This window comes from Sus scrofa, chromosome 2 (genome assembly GCF_000003025.6).
Source record: "Sus scrofa isolate TJ Tabasco breed Duroc chromosome 2, Sscrofa11.1, whole genome shotgun sequence".
NCBI classification, from domain to species: Eukaryota; Metazoa; Chordata; class Mammalia; order Artiodactyla; family Suidae; genus Sus; species Sus scrofa.
The window spans coordinates 2142785-2163542 of NC_010444.4; the positions used below are offsets into that span (position 1 = coordinate 2142785).

The window sequence follows — 20758 nt, forward strand, 5'->3', positions numbered from 1 at the left end:
CCCAGGGCAGGCGAGCAGAAGAGGCAGAGGCTGTCGGGCGGGGGCTGCTCGGCAAGCTCGCTCCCCGCGGGGTGGGGCTCGGGAGCAGCACAGACGATGGCTGAGCGGAGGAAGGCGACCCCAACCGAACCAACCTCTAGATAGTTGTTGGGCTTCGAAACAAGAAACCAAGATGGAAATTTAAACCATTCCGGAGTTCCCTGGTGGCTCAGTGGGTTAAGAATCTGGCAACGTCGCCACAGAGTCTCAGGTCGCTGCATGTGCCCAGGAACTTGCATGTGCCGCGAGCACAGCCAGATAAAATACATAAATAATGTTCACGAGTGAATAACGTCAAAAGACGTGAAAGGAGCAAAAACGGTGCTTTTAGAGGCAATCGACGGCCTTAAATACTTACACCAGAAAGCGAGCGAACCTCCTAAGTGAGAAACCCCCCTGAGATACAGAGACATGTGAGAGCAAAAATTGTTTGGAGGAAAATATACCATGTGTACATTGACCAAAAGAAAGCAAAAATAGCTATAATTAACTTCAAAAAGAACGGACTTCAACGTAGGAAGGTGACCAGGGATAAAGAAGGCGTCACACAGTGACAAGGGACTTCTCTCCCAGGAGACACAGCGGTGCCGCAACATTTAACACGTTCGCGCCAAGACCACGGCGTCAACCCAAGGGGCAAAAACTGCCGGAGACAGGACCACTCAGGACGGACCAGCAGACGGAACCAGTGAGGACGGACCAGCAGACGGAACCAGTGAGGACGGACCAGCAGACGGAACCAGTGAGGATGCAGCTGACCGCGACACGTTCTGTCACCTGGATGTGACTGACATCTAGAGGCAGCCTCATCCAACAGCAGGACGAGTGCACTCCCCTCAAGGGGACTCGGAACTGTCACCAGGACAGAGCCTGTGCTGGGCCATCCACCATCTAAACAAACGTAAAAGAACACAAGTCCTATACTGTGTGCTCTGGGACCACCATGAAATTAAACGAGAAGCGGACTTCTCGTCGTGGCTCAGTGGTTAGCGAATCCGACTAGGAGCCATGACAGTGTGGGTTCGATCCCTGGCCTCGCTCAGTGGGTTATGGATCCCGCGGTGCTGTGAGCTGTGGTGCAGGTCGCAGACGCGGCTTGGATCCGGCGTGGCTGTGGCTGTGGTGGAGGCCAGCGGCTATAGCTCTGATTAGACCCCATCATAGGAACCTCCAAATGCCGTGGGTACGGCCCTAAAAAGACAAAGAAAAAAGAAAAAAAAAAAAAGAAATTAAACTAGAAGTCAACAATAGACAGGTAACTAACTGGAAAATCCCCAAATGAAACAACCACTTCCTAAATAAGACAGGGGCCAAAGAAGATACCTCAAGAAAAATTTTAAAATACTTTGAACTAAACGAAAGTGAAAACACGACTTATCAACATTGGTGCGGCAGAGACAGCGCTTAAAGGAAACGTACAGCAGTGAACGCACATGTTAGAAAAGAAGAAAGCATCTAAAATCAGTCATCGAGTCTCCGCTTTAGAAAAGCAGAACAAGCAGAACAACTTAAATTCAAAGCTAAGCTGCAGAAAAGATATAATAAAAATTAAAGCAGCAAACAGGAAGTCAAGTGAGAAAATTAGCAAAACCAAATGCTGGCTCTTTGAAAAACGAGTAAAAGTGATTAGCCAAAAAGATCGATAACATGGGTTGAAAACATGGGTTAAAAAAAAAAAGAGGACACAAACACTCATGTCAGGAGTGAGGCGTTCCCGCCGTGGCTCAGCGGTTCGCAAACCCGACGAGCATCACGAGGACGCGGGTTCAGTCCCTGGCCTCGTTCCGTGGGTTAAAAGGATCCAGCAGTGCTGCAGCATAGGTCGCAACTGTGGCTCGGATCTGATCCCTGGCCCAGGAACTCCATGTGCCGCCGGGTGGCCAGAAAAAAACCAAAAAATACACACAAAAGTGAAAGCAGGGTCATGACTACAGATTCCACGGAAGCTAAAAGAATAATAAAGGAAGACTCTACGCCCCCAAATTTGATAACCCAGATGAAGGGACCAACTCCTTGAAAGACAACCGGTCGAAACTCACGCAAGATGCTGTCGACAACTGAAACGGTCTGTATCTACCAAAGAGATCCAATCAATAACTACTAACTTGGCAGAACAGAAAGCACCAGGCCCGGGGGAGGTACTGCTGGATTCTACCAAACGCTTAAAGAAGAAATCACACCGCCTTTCTGCCAGTCTCTGCCAGATGCTAGAAGCAAAGAGACAACGCCTAGAGCATCCGACGAGGGGCATGACCCTGACACCGAAACCACACGAAGACTTTACCAGAAACCACAGGCCAAAGTCTCGATGAGCACAGGCGCAAAGTCCTTAACAAAATATTAGCAAGTTGAATCTACAACAGTATAAACAGAATTATACCAAAACCAAGAGAAATCTAGCACAAGTGTGCAAAGCCTGTGCCCCTCTGTACAATCAACTGATGTAAACTATCCCATCGACAGAAACAAGAGAAGAAAGAAAAAGCACAGAGCAGTTCCCATCACGCCTGAACGTAACGAACCCGACTGGGATCCATGAGGTTGTGGGTTCGATCCCTGGCCTCACTCAGTGGGTTAAGGACCTGGTGTTGCTGTGAGCTGTGGTGTATGTAGGCTGCAGACATGGCTCGGATCCCGCGTTGCTGCGGATGTGGTGTAGGCCGGCGGCTATAGCTACAATTAGACCCCTACCCTGGGAACCTCCACATGCCACAGGTGCAGTCCTAAAAAGCCAAAAAAATAAAATAAAATAAAATAAAATAAAACAATAAACTTTTTTAAATGTCTGATAAAATAGAAACAGAAAGATGGACTAGAGCATCGACACAGCCGAAGGGGCGTCTCTGAAATGACCCTTCAACAGAACATTTCAAATCCCAAGTGTCTCACGTGGGACTCGACAGCCAGAGGAGCATCCAGAACACACCTGGAGACCGCAAACAAGGCGGGGCTCCCCAGGCATCGGCGACAGCCGCCGACACCCTCGCACAGGGTGGGTACCCTCCGGACGGAACAGAACTCAGCGACCTGACACGTGACCGGGGCGGCTGCAGGCCCCTCAGGAGAGGGGTCTTCCCATGTCTGGGGGGATGGGACCCCAACTCACACCACCTACAAAACTAATTCTAGGGGGACCAAAGGCCTCATTGTGAACCGTACAACTTGAGAATCTCTGGAAGAAAATGCTGGAGGATATAGTCAAGATTTCTTGTTTTTTTTGGTCCCGCCCACAGCATGCGGGAAGTTCTTGGGCCAAGGATTGATCCCGTGCCACAAGCACAGACCAGAGCCACAGCAGTGACAACTCCAGATCCTTAATACCCTAGGCCACCAGGGAACTCCAAGAAAGAGTTAATTTTCTAGAGTAACTGTTCTGGCGCAGTGATTAATGCATCCAACTAGGAACCATGAAGTTGCGGGTTCGGTCCCTGGCCTTGCTCAGGGGTTAAGGATCTGGCGTTGCTGTGAGTTGTGGTGTAGGTCGCAGACGCAGCTCGGATCCCGCGTTGCTGTGGCCCTGGTGTAGGCCGGCAGCTCCAGCTCCGATGAGACCCCTAGCCTGGGAACCTCCATATGCCGCGGAAGCAGCCCTAAAAAAGGCAAAAAGACAAAAAAAAAAAAGACTTAATTTTCTTTTCTTTTTACAGCCCCTCCTGCTGCATATGGACATTCACAGGGTAGGGGCTGAATCAGAGGTGCAACTGCCAGCCTACTTCACAGTCACACCGGATCTGAGCCATTCCTGCAACCTACACTGTAGCTTGCGGCAACACTGGACACTTAACCCACCAAGTGAGGCCAGAGACCCTGAGACATCCTCAGTTGGGTCCTTAACCCACTGAGCCACAATGGGAACTCCTAAAAAAGATTTCTTAAGACACAAAAATGCTAAGTATAAAAAGAAAAACAGATAAAGTTGATTGCATTAAAACTAAGACCGTCGCTAACATGGAAACGTAACCGGCTTCCCGGGAGAAATCAGCTGCTGCGCCCGAAGCGCCCACGGAAGTGAGGACGGCCAGCACCTGCGGCCCCAAGACGCTGCACCCTGACTCCCTCCCACGCAGCTCAGGGCAAGCACACCGGGCACACGAGGCCCCCGGGGCGGGAGGCTGCGGGCAGCACCCCTCGCACCCTGCACCCCCGCCTGGCTGCTGCTTCCCCGGCTTCTCCCCAGGCGGCCAGCAGGGGGCGCTGGTGCAGAGGAGACGCACGTCGGGACAGAGCTGCGCGGCCGTCCTGGGCGGCGGCCCAGGCCCGGTAGGCGGCTGGACCCTGGGCACCCTGTCCCTCAGAGGCGGAAGCCGGGCCAAGGGGAAGGCTCAAGGGCGGCGAGTGTCCGCGGGCCCCACGGCTCTTTCCAACAGCAAAGCTCCGCTGCCATTAAGACACCGGACAGGGAGCTCTCCGCTGGTCTAGTGGTTGGGACTCGGCACTTTCACTGCTGCAGCCCAGGTTCCATTCCTGGCCTGGGGAACTGAGATCACACATCAAGCCGCTGCAACGCCACGGGCAAAAACAAACAAACGGAAAGACATCACGGATAGGAGTTTCCGTTGTGACGCGGCAGAAGCGAATCTGACCGTGAACCATGAGGCTGCGGTTTGATCCCTCGCCTTGCTCAGTGGGTGAAGGATCCGGCGTTGCCATGAGCTGTAGTGTAGGTTGCAGACGCGGCTCGGATCTGGTGTTGCTGTGGCTCTGGCATAGGCCGGCGGCTACAGCGCCAATTAGATCCCTAGCCTGGGAATCTCCACATGCTGCAGGTGCGGCCCTAAAAAGACATAAAAAGTGGGGGGGGGGGGGAAGAGCAAGCAGACAGAGTCCCTGTAGGGTCTTGGAGTAATGCTGAGAAGCCTGCTCCTTCCCTGTTTGTCTGAAGGCGCAGGGGGCAGGGCAGGGAGCCAACCTCAGCCTCACCTGCACTCGGCCGTCCAGCTCCTCCCCCACCAGGCTGGCCCGCACGGCCTCCTCCAGCGGCTCGGCGGCCCGCGTCACCGCACGCTCCAGGCGCTCCAGCATCTGCTTCTTGTCGGGATCCGTGGTCTCCTTTAACTTTGCTGCAAACGGCTACGAGCAGGAGGAGAGGTCACGCCCGTTACGTCCCACTCGGCAGAACCCCGTGCTCCGATGGGACTCCTAGCAGAAGAGGCCAGGTGTCCCCACGGCTGGTGGGGACACAGAGATCTGCATCTAGAGTGCCACCCCTCACCCCAGCTTTTCCTCGAGTCACAGGCGGCAGCTAAGAGACGGGGGCCCTGGCCCAGCCAGGACTGGCACTGCCCACGTTTCTCTGCCGTGAAACAGGCGTGAGGCAGCCTCCTACGCTGGGCCCGGACACACGACGTCAGCCAGGGCCTCACCTCCACCACGAAGGCGCCACCACCAGTGGGCCCTCCCCTTATCTGACAAAAAGCTTGCAAAGCTCTAATTTTATTCCCATTTTTCTTCCACAGATAAAACATCATAAGGACAGCAGCAATTATTGCTGTAATTCCTCAAGATGATAATTATTAAAAGGAATAAAATGACATTCTAATCTTACGCTATAACAACATGTAACAACACAACTCGTAACGCTGTTGGTTCAAAATGAATACATTAATTCAGAGAGAACCCGTTTCTTCTAACAATCCTGAAACGACCCACTTAAGAAGCCTGGCACAGCTCCCGCACCTCGGTCAAGCGTGAGGTTTGCTGGGACCTCCGAGTACTGTCAGAAGCACCTGACCAGCAGCGAGTGGTCTATCCACACGGTGACCAGCTGGCCGCCTCCCCCAGGTGGCAGGAACAGTCACCCACACCGCACCCGCACACGTCTGTCCCGAGAACGTGCCCCACGGGCCAGGGGAGGCCTCAGGGACCCCACCCATTGTACAGCCTGCCGGGGACGGCCCCTGGGCTAGGCACCGGGCCGCATGCGCGGCCGAGGGCCGGGACCAGGGACCAAGGGCAGCAGGGCCCACCTGCAGGGCGGCGTGCACGTCCTCCAGGAGCTGGGCTGCCGAGGGCTGCTTCTCCCGGTACCGCTCGAACAGGTAGTTCTGCCGGGCCCGCCTGATGATCTGGGGACGGAGAAGGGACCCCGGGCGTCAGCCCGGCGCCTGCTCTGCCCTGTGCAGCGGTGACGCTGAGCGAGGGCGGCCTGGGCCCCAGCTGGGCACAGCGCCTGCGAACAGAGCACGGCCCTCCTCCTCCTCCTCTGGGCGCCGGGCGGTGCCCCAGCTCCACCCCCACCCCCACCCCGGGCATCGAGACTGCCCGAACGTGCCCTCCCCGAGGCTGGAAACGAGCGCCGGGCACTGCGGGTCGGTCCTCCTCCATTTACGCGCTGCTCGGCACTCCGCCCGCAGGTTCCCGAGAGCTGAGTCGGTGACGCGGTCACCTGCGTAAGCTACGCTGCACCTCACGGGGGTTCGAACAACGCCTGCGAGGTGAAGGCCTGAGGCGGCTCATCTGACTTACTCCTCCAAGTCCTTCCTTTCCTCGCACCGGCTGCTCTATTTGCTTTTTTTTGGCTTTTTAGGGCTGTACTTGCGGCACAGGGAGGTTCCTAGGCTAGGGGTCCAAGTGGAGCTACAGCTGCCGGCCTGCGCCACAGCCACGGCCACGCAGGATCCGAGCCGTGTCTGACCTACAGCACAGCTCAGGGCAACGCCGGATCCCTAACCCACTTGGAGTGAGGCCAGGGAGCGAACCCGCAGCCTCATGGTTCCCAGTCGGATCCGTTAACCACTGTGCCACGACGGGACCTCCCGCCCATTCATTTGTAAAGTTTCGCTGAAGTACAGCCCATTTCCAAGGTCGTGCTGCTTCCCGCGTGCAGCGAGGGGTCCCGTCACACGCACACCGCCCTGTCCTCCTCCAGACTCTTCGCGCACAGACCACGCCGCCCGCCGGGTTCCGAGCGGCGTCTTGCCGGGCCCGCTACCTTGTCATCGACGTCCGTGATGTTCATGCAGTAAAAGACGTCGAACCTGAAGTAATCCCTGAGCACCCTCCTCAAGATGTCGAAGGAGACGTAGGACCTAGAGCGACGGAGAGAGGCCCCTGGGAGAGCCACCCAGCGCCCGCGCGGCTCCGCCCGTGCAACGTCTACAGGGAGGAGCTCCCGGCCGGCCTAGCGGTTAAGGGTCCAGGGCCGTCGCGGCGGTGGCTCAGGCCACCACTGCGGCGCAGGCTTGACCCCTGTCCCAGGACGGCTGCAGGCTGCGGGTGCGGCCAAGGGACACACACACACACGCACAACACGTACAAGCGGAAGGGTCCCCGGCCTTCCCACCAGCCAGCCCCTCCCCTCCCCTCCTCCCCCACCCCGAGACGCTGCAGGCCTGGGTGTCAGGAACCCAGCAGCAGGACAAGGCAGAACCTTCAGGCGGGAGGCCAGGAGAGTAACCGCACGGCTGCGGGGGGTTTTCTGCGTGGATATCAGAACTCTCACATTATCCCACCGCGACTCCCGCGGGCTCACGGAATGATAATTTTTAATCTTAAAAATGAGAAGAGGGGTTCCTGCCGTGGCGCAGTAGGTTAAGAATCAGACTGCGGTGGCTCGGGTTGCAGCTGCGGCTCAGAGTCAATCCCTGGCCTGGAACATTCCATATGTCATGGGCGCAGCCAAGAAAATAAAGAGGGAGAGACAGAGAGAAAACACAGCAGAAATGAACGCAATAGTGTACACGTCACCTCAATGAATTCCAAAAATAAAGGGGGAGGAAAGGAGTTCCCGTCGTGGCGCAGGGGTTAACGAATCCGACGAGGAACCATGAGGTTGCAGGTTCGATCCCTGGCCACGCTCAGTGGGTTAAGGATCCGGCGTGGCCGTGAGCCGTGGTGTAGGTTGCAGACGCGGCTCGGATCCCCCACTGCTGTGGCTCTGGCGCAGGCCGGAGGCTATGGCTCCAATTCGACCCCTAGCCTGGGAATCTCCACATGCCGCGGGAGCGGCCCAAAAAATGGCTTTAAAAAAGGGGGGGAAAGCTGGGCACCGACTTCCCTTCAGCCTCGGGTCCCCAGGGCAGAGCCCGGGCGGGGCACCCACAGGCGTACCTGGCGTGTCCCATGTGAGAGGCGTCGTAGACGGTGGGCCCGCAGCAGTACCACGTCACCCTTTTCCCGTCTTGAGGTACAAACACGTCCTTTGTTGGAAAGAAGGCATGAGCATCAGAACCAGGCCCGCCACCGCCAGCGACCAGCGGGTCATACGGATTCAACGAGGACTGCCTGGTGTCCCCGAAAAGAGTCACTGGCGGCTGGGGTGCGGGCCGCCGCCCGCCTAGCTCAGCTGCGAGCACTGACTCTGGGCAGGGCCCCGAGGCTGCCCCAGCCACACAGGGGACATCTGTTGCTGGCAGAGGGAGGGTTGCAGGCCGGGATCGCAGGGCTCCAGGCCTGGCCGAGGGGTACCATCTGTGCTGTGAGGACGCCCCGGACTCCCATGAGCCACCCCTGCCCCCACGGGCCCTGCTCACCTTACTCCGGGTCAGACTGTTGTACAGGCGGAGCTGGCACGGCTCGGACCCGGCCGGAGGAGCCCACTGCGGCTGTGCGCGCCGGCCTCTACCTGCAGGGAGCGGAGCTGGGTCAGGCGCGGGGCGAGGCGGAACCACTGGCAGCCTCGCTGCTCCCCTGCCCCGCTTACTCTGGGCGCAGCGCGGCCACAGCCCCCCACCCCCAGGCTCGGGAGCACTCATCACAGCCTCCCAGACGCACCCTCTGCTGGCGCCGAGCCCTCGGCGCCCGGCACGGCCTGGGGGTCCTCGCGGCTGGACAGGAAGGCCGTCACCCACCCCCAAGAGGACGGCCTTCAGGAGGCTCACGGGACGTGGATGCGCCACCTCCAGGCACAGGAGCTGGGTCGGGACAGAAGCACTGCTGGCTGGAGGCCTTGGGGAGTCAGTAGGATGGGCCCCGCCCCTCATCCCCATCAGCCAGAGGCCGGCTCCCCACCCAATTCCAGCCCCCGAGCCCCAACATGCAGGCTCCCGAACACGTTTCTGACGGCTGCGTGTGGCTCCACATTGGTTCCCGAAGGTCTCTGGGAACAGCCGGCGGTCCACAGAGCCCTGCCTCCCCCACCCCCCGCATCCCACAGCCCCCTTGCTCGGCCGCCTTCAGCTGGCGGCTTCTGGTGCTGCTCCAACCACCCCAGGCACTGCTCCTGCACTGGAGCTGCCTGGTAGCTCGCCCAGAGCCGACTTCCCCGACCCCAGCCCCGAGCCTCCTCCCAATGGGACGCTCTGTCCACAGAGACCCTGCGGGCCTCCCCTGAGTCCACGTCGAGTGTGGCCAGCGGATGCCCACCCACTGCTTCCTGCCGGGAGTCATGGAGAGCTCGGCCCGGGGCCTGGCCACCAACCACACACGGGGTATGGCAATGACCCAGAAGGCGGGGGGCGGCGGCTGTGGGGCAGGTGGGCAGCGGAGCAGTAGGGGGGCTGGGGAGCAGACAGCCCCTGACTCTGGGCAATGCCAGAACCCCCAGGGGTCAAGCCCAAGCCTCTGAGGGCAGGTGCGGCCTGTCAGTGAGCGGCCGCTGCCCTCTTAGGTCCGTCAGCCTCTCCCCTCTCGCGGTAGCTGCAGTCCCTGAGGCAGGGCTGCCACGAGATGGGCAGGGTGTCATTCTCTGGCTGATGGGAGCCTGGCGACCACGGGGCCTAAAGGCCCATCCGGGAAGATGCAGGGACAGGACAGGCTGAGGGCACAGCCCAGGGCGCTTGGCCAGCAGGACACTGAGCCGGACACCAGCTCTTCAAAGGGCTGCTCCTGCCACAGAGCCCATGACCATTCAGGGAAACTGGCACATTGGTGTCCCACTTGCCAGGTTATGGAAAATCGGGAGAGGGCACCCAGGGAGCCCTGGTTTCGTAGGGCACTTTCACCAGAGTGCCCTTCCATGATGAAGGGTTCCCACACCCGCCATCTCCCCGGGCACGACCCCTGGGCACAGATCCTTCATCCCGGTTTGTCTGAAGCACCAGCCACGCCCACGTGCACTTAGAACCACAATCCAGCCCCGGCCCTGTCCTGGACTCCCGGCCCACGAGCTGCTCAGAGACGCCCCCAGAGACAGGCTCCAGGGAGGTGTGGGAAGGAGACCCCAGGAGACACGAGGGTCCCGGCCCTGGGCGCACCTCGGCAGCGTGAAGGTTTGCATCCCTAAAGACCCAGGCCAGCCTCAGACAGACCCTCGCCCGGAAGAGCCCCGAGGAGCTTCCTGGGGGATGGCGGGGGGCGGAGGGGCGGCAGCGGCACAGCGAGCCCCTGGGAGGAGGGACCGTGTGGACCCAGCCGCCATCCAGGGTGCCTCGCCCACCGCCCGGGACAGGAGCAGCCCCGTGAGGCTGCGCCGGGCACTCTGCCCTTTCCTCTGCAGAGGCGGAGACCCCGTGCCCTCCCCTCACGTGCCTGCCCACTCTCTCCACAAGTTCCCCGGGGGGACCACAGGACAGGCAGGCCCGGCTGGCAGCCACCGATTCTCTCTGACCTCTGCCCCTTGGGAGGTGGGAGCCAGGGCACCCCTACAGCCGAGCCCTCAGAGAGAATGCACCTGCCACCACAGATGCCCTGGGGCCCTGGTTGCAGGCACAGGAGCAAACGACCCCCACAGCAAGCTCCCAGCCACACAGGGCAGGGGTCCGCTGCAGCACCTCCCAGGAACTCGGAACACACCCACCTCCGCCCTGCTGCAGCGGGGGCCCAGCAGAGAGCACCCTGCGGTGCAGGCGCCGAGGAATGTTCCCGGAGGCTGCCCGACCGGCCCAGCCGGCACCACCGAGGCGGTGCCTGGGCCCCTCGCTGCAGGGGTGCCCACCCCAAGCCCCTCCCGGGAACGCCAAGCCCCTGGAGGGCATCAGCGATTCAGTCTCAGAGTGAGACCACACAGGAACCGAGCCCTGGAGACTTTCCAGAAGTAGCCCCGAAATAACTGGGGCCACACAAAGGCGTGACTGGTCTCATCTCAAAGCCAGAAAAGCCTTCTTTCTGGTTCCCAAATTCCGTGTCAATTAAAATCACTGTAGGACCCACCAATTCTAGATCTGGAGACACACACCTTGCAACCCTAGGGCAAGAGGAACCTCATCCTGAGCCAGGCAGGCACCGCGCTGAAGGCCAAGGCCCGGCCTGGGGGCACGGCCCCCTGCGGCTCTGCTACAGCCCGCCCTGGCTCACTGGCGGGGCGCACTGCCCCCCAGCGCCACGCCCCCACGGGCCCTGTCCTGGGAGGAGGCTCTCACGGCCGGGAGCCCTGGGCTACTCACTTGCTGGGGGCCCACAGGGTGGGCCGGTGGCTTGGGGGCCGCCCAGGATGGCGTCCACGTGTCTGAACCACCGAGCCACGTGGAAGAGCTGCGCGTCGGCGGGAGGGCCCGAGAGCTGCCTGAACGCGTCCACGTCTGCCTGGGACAGTGAGAACCCCTGGACATAGCTACGCGTGCTGAGGTGCTGGTCCAGGGCCCGCACCCTGGCCGCCTCGTCACTAATGCTCAGGATGGACCTGTAGTCGGGAGCTGCAAAGACAGAGGCGTGCAGGTCAGTTGGGACGGGTCCCGGGGTCTCTCTCCCCGGGGTAAACGTCCAGGATGGGCGCATCCCCTCAGGACACAGACGGGGGGGGGGGTGGGCGCTCCTGGGGCTGGGGGAGGGGCGAGGGGTGGCTGGGATCGGGGCTGTGGTGTGGGGTGATGAGAATGTTCTGGAACTAGGAAGAAGCAGTGGTTGCACAGTATTGTCAGTGTGCGAAGGGCCACTGGATTGTTTGCTCTAAAATAGCTGCTTCTACGTTTGGTGATTCTCACCTCCATTAAAGAGCAACTCAGCAGCCACCCCGACACCGTCAGTGCACTGGGTGCCAACCAGTCCCCGCGCAGGTGACGGGGTGGTCCCTGAGAACTGCAAAACCCACCTGGCTTCTGGCGGCCAAGGCCGAGGTCCCAGGAGGACCCCAGCCCCCGCCCCCGGCAACGCCCGCCTGAGGAAGCTCAGCCTGCCCGAGCCCCACCAGCACCTGGCACAGGCCACCCCGACTCAGAGCAGCTACTGACAGGGGCTGATGACCACGAATGTGCATCTCGGGGACCCGAGGCCCCTCCTCCGCCGCGGGATCCGCAGGAAAGATGGGGGGTGGCGACAGGACCCAGCCTGAGAGAGGACCAGGCAGCGGCACACGGACCCGAGACTCCCACTCCCGAGGCCACTGAGCGCCCCCCCCCCACTCCCCAAACACGCTGCTCCGTCACCTCCGCACAAATCAGAGCCCAGCTCCCCGCGTTCCTAACCACCATCCCGCTGCAGGTTCTGTGCTCACCTCCCGTGCGGGGCCCGGGGGGCTGGGGTCCGGCAGGGCACACAGAGCAGCCCCCAGGAGCAGGGAGACAGGCAGTCAGGGGGCCTCAGGCCCTGTGGCTGCAGGAGGAGCCTGGTCTGCAAGCCGGCGAGCGTGAACAGGGCCCGCGTCTGTCCCCTTCCACACAGCGCACTCCGTGCCCGGACTCAGCTCCGAGGAGGAAGATGGGCACAGCCCGCACCCTCCCAGGGCACAGGGCAGACGCTTCAGAGCCAGCTGCCCGACACCACGAGGTCCCTGGGTCGCTGTGCTGGGCCCACGGCAGGGAGGGGACGTGGGTTGACACGGGCTCTGCCTGGTACAGACACAGGAACGCCGCCCGGCCAGGACCATGGGTCTCTGGCAGACAGACGGCAGGGCCGCGCACACAAGGCTCTCCTGCACTGTCTCCACCGCGGGAAACTCGTCCTCAGGGCTGCCTGTACCTGACCTCCAGGGCGCAGCGACGTCCAGGGACGAGACGGAGTGGCCAATGGAAGAACCAGAGCCAGAGGCATTTCCCGACCCCCTGGGGCCAGCACAGGGAGGGGCTGTGCCCATCGGGGCACAGCCCCAAGGAGGCTGGCTTTCCAGGGGCCGTCCTGAGCCTCGACTCCTTCACCCACAGGAAAGATGCAGGCACCAGGGAAATGGATGCTGAGCTTAAAGCCCAGGCTCTCCGGGGAGACTGGCTGGCCGCTCCCCCACTGCACCCGGGGCTCCCGCACAGGGCAGTCTCGAGGCGCTCAGCCTGGAAGACCCTTCGGTCCTCTGCGAAGTGCCCTCAGGGCACCCGGGGCCGCCCCATCGGGCACGGCGCCTCCACCTTCGGACGCACCCGGAACCCAGCCCTCTCACTGCTGCGGCCGCCGGGGGCCCGGGCAGAGCAGCACACGCTCCTGCTCCAGACCCCTGCGGCCCTCACACCAGCCCAGGGGGCCCCACCCTCGGCCCCCTGCCCCAACCTGCCTGGAAGGCTCCCCCAGACGAGGCCAGCCTCCTCCCATGCCGGGAGCCCCGCGCTGTCCCCTTCCCTCCAGGCCCTCCTGGGCACGGGTCCCACTGCGCTGCACCCCGAGCCCTGGCCCCGACCCCCTCCTGTTCAACTTCCCAGGGCGCCGATTTCCAACACGGACCCTCGCTGCTTTCCCCGCTCTGTCTGCCCCCCGCCACCTCCCCTCGGGGACCGTATCTGCTCCGTCCACTCAGAAATCCTCACGGATCCTCGTACGGTCACTCCTACATCTTCAGCATCTAGAACCAAGCGCGGAACGTTCCAGACACTCGGCGGATTTGCTGCAGGCCTGCCTGGGGCCGGGCTCACCTCCCGTTCTGGGGTCTCGGAGGCCCCTCCCGGGAAGCGGGGGCTCCAGCTGCGTCTACAGATGCTTCCAGGCCCGCGGCTGCCTCGGCTGGAGCCCTGCTGCCCAGGGCACACACCTACAGGGGGCGCTGCTTTTGCTTCCCTTCAAGAAGCAGCTACTTTTCACTCCAGCTCTTGGGACTGCTTTCAAAGGAAGCAAAGCGAGACACCGAGGTGGCCCGTCCTGCTGGTCCTGGGGAGACCATGGGGGCCCTGGAGTGGCCCGCCCGGCTCTCCTCCCTCCCCCGGAGCAGGTGGCTCTAGGACCAGCCTGGGGGTCCGTGCCCCTGGCTCTGCTCTGGGGGTCCGCCTTGTGCCCCCACCTCACTCAGAAGGGAAGGCGAAATCAGGGAGGTGGAGGCAGTGCCTGGGAGGGCGGCCCTGGGCCCCGGGAAAACCTAACGGAATGAACTCCTGGGCACGGCATCTTCCTCCCAGGGCCCTCTGCTCCACCTGGCAGCCCTCCCAGCTGCCCTGCCAGATGGTCAGGGGCGGGGAGCTCCTTGCTCGGGATGGAGGACACTCGATTCGTCAAGACACGTCACAGCACCTGCCGGAGTGTGCACAGAGCCGGGGGGCCAGCCCGCGTGGGTCAGGCCATCCTCGGGCAGCCGGTCTTCCGGAGCCGACCCTCCCTGCTCCCTCTCCCGGTCTCTGGGCATCTGAGCAGCCGCAGATCTTCCAGGCCCCACCTGCCCCTGGCCCCCAGAACAGCGCGGGGATGGGCTTCCCTCACTCGGATGTGCGTGGAGACCCCCGGGACTCGCTGACCGGACAGGGGCCTTCCTGCTGAGCGCCGCAGGGTATGTCACTTCCCCCTTTCTCTTCTCTGCCCACGCCTTCTACAATAAACGTGTCGCTTCTGTAATGAGCAAGACGTGGTGTCACGTGCTGCAGCAACACAATCGCTGGGAGTAGGTCGGGACCTCGGGGACAAGGGCTCGTCTGCACCCTCTCTGCTGGGCGGGCTCCCCCGTGTTGGAGACCGTGGCACAGCAGACTCGGCAGAAGGCAAGTACCTGGGACGCAGAGTTTTATCTAAAGCACAGAATCTCCTTCAAAGACAAGAGGAAGGATTCCCGCATGAAACATGCTACGTCCTAAGGATACCCTGCTTTGCCATCACTAAGACGGTAAGCTCATTATTGCCCATGCCTGGTCCTGCCCACTAATCTTGTCACCTTCCTTCATCCCATTAATAATAATCTCGTTACCTTCCTTAATAAAAAGACACGGGCGAAAGCCTCGGCGCCTTTGTTCTACGGAACAGAGTGCCCCCTGGTCCCCCACTTTTTAAATCCCGCTGTCCCCGTTTCCCTGCAGCGCTGGACGCGGCTCCCCTGCCCCTTAGACTCCGTGGTCCCCTTGCAAAGATAAAACCGGCTCACACAACACACGCCCGTAAAGCTGCAGAGCGCGCATGCAACGACAGCTGCAGACGGTCCCGACGGCGGCCGGGCACCCGGCCAGTGCCCACCCGTGTCCCACTATTTTTACCACACTCGCTCCTGTGTTATTCTCGCGCTGGGAACTGCCCTGCCCGGAGGAGCTGCCCCAGCAAAAAGCCCTGGCTGGACGGGGTGCGGTGGGCAGGGAGCCTGAGGGGGCAGACGTGGACAGTCACCAGGGTCCCTGAGGGAGCGGCACTGAAGCTTATCTTGAGGAAACAACTCTAAAAACGGGTCAGGGTTCGAGTGGCCGTGGGTCTGGGCCAGACTGTGGTCTGGACATGGGCCTCTGGCGCCGAGATGAGATGAGAGGGCTCCCCTGGCAGAAGTCCATGGCCACGCCAACCCGGCCCCCCTGCAGCCCGAGGGTGCGCGGCCCGTCCCGGCTCACGTCCACCGCCAGGCCCACTGCAGTCCATTCAGAAACACGCCGCAGGACACACGCCCTCTGACTGTGAGAGCGCCCCAAACGCGGGCCGGGGTCACCAGGGTTAGAGGGCGCTGAGACCGCACAGATGCAAGACCCAGGCAGCCACTCGACACAGGCGAGGGACGAAATTCACTGCAGGCCCTCACCTCCCCCGGGCTCCCTGCCCCACCTCCCCTCCAGCCGGGCTCCCCAGAAGGCACACCCCAGCCTGGAAGCAGCACCGCGAGCTCCTGGAAGTGCTGATGCACGCTCCAGCCCACCTGAGACCTCCAGAAGCGGAACTCAGGGCCGGCTCCCATGGGCCCTGCTGCGCCCAGGGTGTGCAGAGCTCCGTGGCTGAGAAGCCCAGGCGGGCTGCTGAAGCGCAGACCCCTCCACGGCAGGTCTGCCTTCCTCCTAAGCGCCCAGGAGGGTCGTCTCTGTCCCGAGGACCGGCCTGGACCAGCGGGGGTCCACGCCCTGCCCCACTGCAGGGGCCCCAGCAGTGCAGGGGCCCGAAACACATCTACTGAGTAAATAAAAAGGGACCCATCTATTGAGGTCAATCACTTTGAACCACTCAGGGACAGTGTCTGGTGGAAAGAGCAGACACGAAGCTTTCCCCAGGGACTTTTTCGGTCGGAGGAGGCTCACCGTCTCTGCCCTGAGGACATGCGGGCGGTCCAATGGCACCACTGCCCTGGGAGGTGCAGCAGGGGCACCACTTCTCACTCTTACAAGAAAACAGCGGCAAACAGAGATCATGGGTGAGCAAACACCTGCCGTCCGAACACGCACATTTCACCTTTCTCTGGGAAGGCAGCTCAGCTGGAGCCTCTCGTCTGCCTCGACGCACTCTGCCACAGAGATGCCCGCTGTGATTCTGAACAAAGTCACCAAAGGCAGCGAGGCAGGGCAGTTGAGACCCCTACTGCAGTCACACAGGCCCTGGCTAGCTGTGTGATCTTGGACAAATCACTTAACTTCTCTGGGGCTCAGGAGTCTTGCCTGGACAGGAAGATAAGGGCAGTACCTACTGCAGGTGTTGCTCTGGGGATGACAGGGCCAGGGTCTGGCACAGACTCACGCTGAGCAAAACTTGCCAGTCGTGTTACTGGCATGAAGACCCTTCGAATTAAACTGTGTACAAAATTAAACCACACGTCTGACCTAACACACAGCCCCTGAAGAAAGGCCAAGTCTGCAAGAAAAGGCTTTTTTTTTTTTTTGGTCTTTTTAGGGCCACACTCGCAGCACATGGAGGTTCCCAGGCTAGGGGTCTAATCAGAGCTGTAGCTGCCGGCCTACACCACAGCCACAGCCACGCAGGATCAGAGTGGCGCCTGTGACCTACACCACAGCTCATGGAAACACCAGATCCTTAACCCACTGAGGGAGGCCAGGGATCAAACCTGTGTCCTCATAGAGACCAGTTGGGTTCGTTACCACTGAGCCACGATGGGAACTCCAAGGCAAGACTTCTGAGACGTGTGCTGTCTGCCTTGGCATCTTTCTAAAAAAATCAGGCCCTGGAATGGGCCACACACCCCTCCAAGCGACAAATGAGAAGCTATAACCCCAGTGGCATTGCAAGGGACTAAACAGACTTTCTTTTTGTCTTGTCTTTTTGTCTTTTTGGGGCTGCACCTGGGGCACATGGAGGTTCCCAGGCTAGGGGTCCAATCAGAACTGTAGCGGCTGTCCTACACCACAGCTCACAGCCACGCCAGATCCTTAACCCACCAAGCGAGGCCAGGGATCGAACCTGCAACCTCATGGTTCCTAGTTGGACGCATTTCTGCTGCGCCACGACGGGAGCTCCCAGAACAGACTTTCTGAGTCGACTTGAAGGACATAATCTGACGTGGGAAGGACGTAGTGAGTGAGGGCCCACTGGAAACGTCAGGAAAATGGTCCCTTTTGAAGAATCCAACCTTGAGAGTAAAGAGTATTCAGATACAAATTGGTGAGGCCGCTATGGAGAACAGTACAGAGGGTCCTCAAAAACTACAAACAGGACCACCATGTGATCCAGCAATCCCACTCCTGAGCCTACATCTGCACAAAACTATAATTGAAAAAGATACAGGGGTTCCCGTTGTAGCTCAGCAGTAAAGAACCCAACTAGTATCCAAGAGGACATGGGTTCGATCCCTGGCCTCGCTCCGTGGGTTAAGGATCTGGTGTTGCCATGAGCTGTGGTGCAGGTCACAGACACAGCTTGGATCTGGTGTTGCTGTGGCTCTGGGGTACACAGGCAGCTACAGCTCCGACCGGACCCCTAGCCTGGGAAAAAAAAATAGATACACGCATCTCTCTGTTCACTGCAGTAATAGCCAAGACATGGAAGCCACCTATACGTCCACTGAGACATGAATGGTTAAAAAAGATGTTGTGTGTAGGTACACGTACACACGTATACAGACACACACACACACACACAGGAATATTACTCAGCCATAAAAAATAATGAAATAATGCCATTTGCAGCTACATGGATGGACCCAGAAATTATCATACTAAGTAAAGTCGATCGGAGAAATATCAATACAATACGATACCACTTATATGTGGAATCTAAAATAGGAACTTATCCACGAAACAAAAAAACCCGCAGACACAAAGGACAGACTTGTGGTTGCCAAGGTGGAGGGGGGGGAGGGGAGGGATGGCCTGGGAGTGTGGGGTCAGCAGCTGCCAACTGGCTTTGCCCAGGATGGATAAACAACAAGGCCCCACTGCGGAGCCCAGGGAGCCACAGTCAACACCTCGTGATAAACTATACTGGGAAAAAAAAAAACAAGCACATTAAAAACGCACTCAGGGACTAGACAGCAAGAATATCTAGATCTCTGGAGCTATGAGAAGGCTTCATCCTCTCATTTCATTTCTTGCTTCCTCAGGGGACGGTCCCAGGTTCTTGACTTCGGGGGCGGGGGGCAGCAAGAGCCAGAGCAGGCCAGCTGTGCCCGGGAGCAGAGTGCCGGCTGCGACGTGTGGCCCTACGCTTTAGGACGAGGAAGAGCTGACCACTGCCCCGCCATCCCCGGCGGTGAATCCTAACCTCTGCAACGATCCCAATAAACAGGCCGGGGCTGACAAGGCTCTGAAAACCTCCAGTTCTGAAAGCAATTAAAACACCCAAAACACAAAACCCTAACATGTCATATATGTTTACAAACGAACCCCAAATACACATTCATTAAAAAATAAAAATAGGAGTTCCCGTCGGGGCTCAGCAGAAATGAATCTGACTAGGAGCTGTGAGGCTGTGGGTTCAATCCCCAGCCTCACTCAGTGGGTTAAGGATCTGGTGTTGCCGTGAGCTGTGGTGTAGGTCACAGACAGGACTTGGATCTGGTGTGGCTGTGGCTGTGGTGGAGGCCGGCAGCTGTAACTCCGATTCAGCCCCTAGCCTGGGAACCTCCATATGCCACAGGTGCAGCCCTAAAAAGCAAAAAATCAAAATCAAAATAAAAGGAAAGAAAAATAAATAAAAGAAAAAAGATGGATAGTGTTCTCACTGTGGCGCCATGGGATCCATTGCTTCTCTGCAGCGCCAGGCCGCAGGTTTGATCCCCTGGCCCAGCACAGTGGGTTAGAGGAGCCGGCACTGCTGCACCTGCGACAGGTGGGTCGCAACTGTGGCTCCAATCTGACCCCTGACCCTGGAACTCCATATGCCGCAGGGCAGGCAGAAAAGAGAGGAAAAAAAGTAAAAACAAACAAACAAACAAAAAAAAGCTTGGGCTTTCAACCCAGACACAGAGCCTATCCCATGCCAGATACTCTTCCAAATCCTTCAGCAACCCCTTTAAAGCCCCTACATCCCCTGGGGGGGACGTGTTCTCCCACCGAACAGGGGGAAGGGGCAGAGCTGGGACCCCAGCGTGGCCAGTGCCCGAGTCTGGGCTCTCAGCCGTGCTGCTGTTTTACGGGAGTCTGGGAGACTTTCTGTGGGCCGCGGCTCTGGCAGGTGGAGAGGGGGCTGGAATCCAGGCACACCTGTCCGTGGAATGCGGGGTGCCTGGAAGGTGGGTAAGACAGCAGCCCTGCGACAGTGACCCACATCACTGGGTTATCCAGGTGGTCAGCGCTCTCCAAAGGGAGCAAGGAGAACCAGGGGGCGTGGGGGGCGCGCAAAGAAGCCTGTACCGCCCAACCGGCAGCCAGGACAGTAAAAAGTGCGCCCTGCGAGTTCTTCTGGAGGAAGGTCGGCTCCAGACTTGGGAATTACGGTCAACCTCGGGTCTGTCTGGTCCCAACAGTCCTGCTTAAGGGAGGGTTAGAACAGACTCAGCACTCCTGGAGTCGTCCTGTGGGCGGCTTGCCTATCGGCTGGTGACATAAGTGACCGGGTGGGCAGAGCCAGAGCTGCTCACAGAACCTCCCAGGCAACAATAAAGTAGGGCAATAATGCTGTGACCAGTCAGATGCCAATGGCCACTGCTGCAGTCACAGATCAAAGACTTCGTAAAACCCCAAGCCCTTTCATGAGTGTCCGCGTACCCCCGCTTCCTCGGCCCTATTTGCCTAAGTGCCACTTGGGGCACCCTCCGCCCACCCCAGGGGCTCCCGCGGGGAAGCCAAAACAACCCTGGGCTCTGCTTGTCCTCGAGTCCAGGGGAAGGAGAGGGCTAGGGCCGGCCCAGGAGCCTCCCGGGGAAGGGGCGCGAGAGGACGCGGGCACAACCACGGAGGGGACTGGGCTGGGGAGGGGTGGCCTCCGAAGGGCTGGGGCCTGGGTCGGGTCCGCTCGGGGGTGGAGGAGCGGGGCCCGCCAGTGGGTGTGGGGGATCCCGCCGGCGATTCGCCCTCGAGCGGCCCGGATCACGTCCCTCAGATCCGGGAATCCAGGCACACCGCCCGCCCGCCCGCCCGCCGCGTGAACTCACCCTGATCCTCCGTAGAACCTGCCATCGTGGGTATCCCTCACCCGCTGCCGCGGCGACAGCTTCCCAGAATCTGATGCAACCACCGCCCCGGAAGTCCCGCCCCTCCTTCCGGGACACACCCGGTCTCTAGGCAACCGCCGCAGGCTCCAGACTCCGCCTGCCCGGTGCCTGCTGGGAGTTGTAGTTCTGATCCCGCTGCGGCCGGAGCGCCAAAGCATCCAGGGCCTTCTCTTTTGTGTAGGGAGAGGATAGGAGGCTGGGACCAGCCAGGTGCAAGGC

General features: G+C 60.1%; 1 protein-coding gene across 3 annotated transcripts in view; it reads right to left on the reverse strand.

Moving 5' to 3' along the window:
* The window catches only part of CARS (cysteinyl-tRNA synthetase), a 43803-nt gene extending 23209 nt beyond the window's left edge, over positions 1 to 20594 (reverse strand). For 2 of the 3 annotated variants that reach the window (XR_002341405.1, XM_021082631.1), the window contains exons 1-7: positions 20480 to 20586; positions 11301 to 11549; positions 8511 to 8602; positions 8089 to 8177; positions 6971 to 7067; positions 6006 to 6104; positions 4960 to 5109 (exon numbers count right to left, since the gene is read on the reverse strand). Coding sequence is in view for 2 of the 3 variants with exons in the window: in XM_021082631.1 (XP_020938290.1) it covers positions 4960 to 5109; positions 6006 to 6104; positions 6971 to 7067; positions 8089 to 8177; positions 8511 to 8602; positions 11301 to 11549; positions 20480 to 20504 (801 nt within the window). In the remaining variant the exon portion in view is untranslated. Of the gene's footprint in view, positions 1 to 4959; positions 5110 to 6005; positions 6105 to 6970; positions 7068 to 8088; positions 8178 to 8510; positions 8603 to 11300; positions 11550 to 20479 lie in introns of all 3 variants that reach the window. The other variant, XM_021082632.1, reaches the window with a different exon arrangement.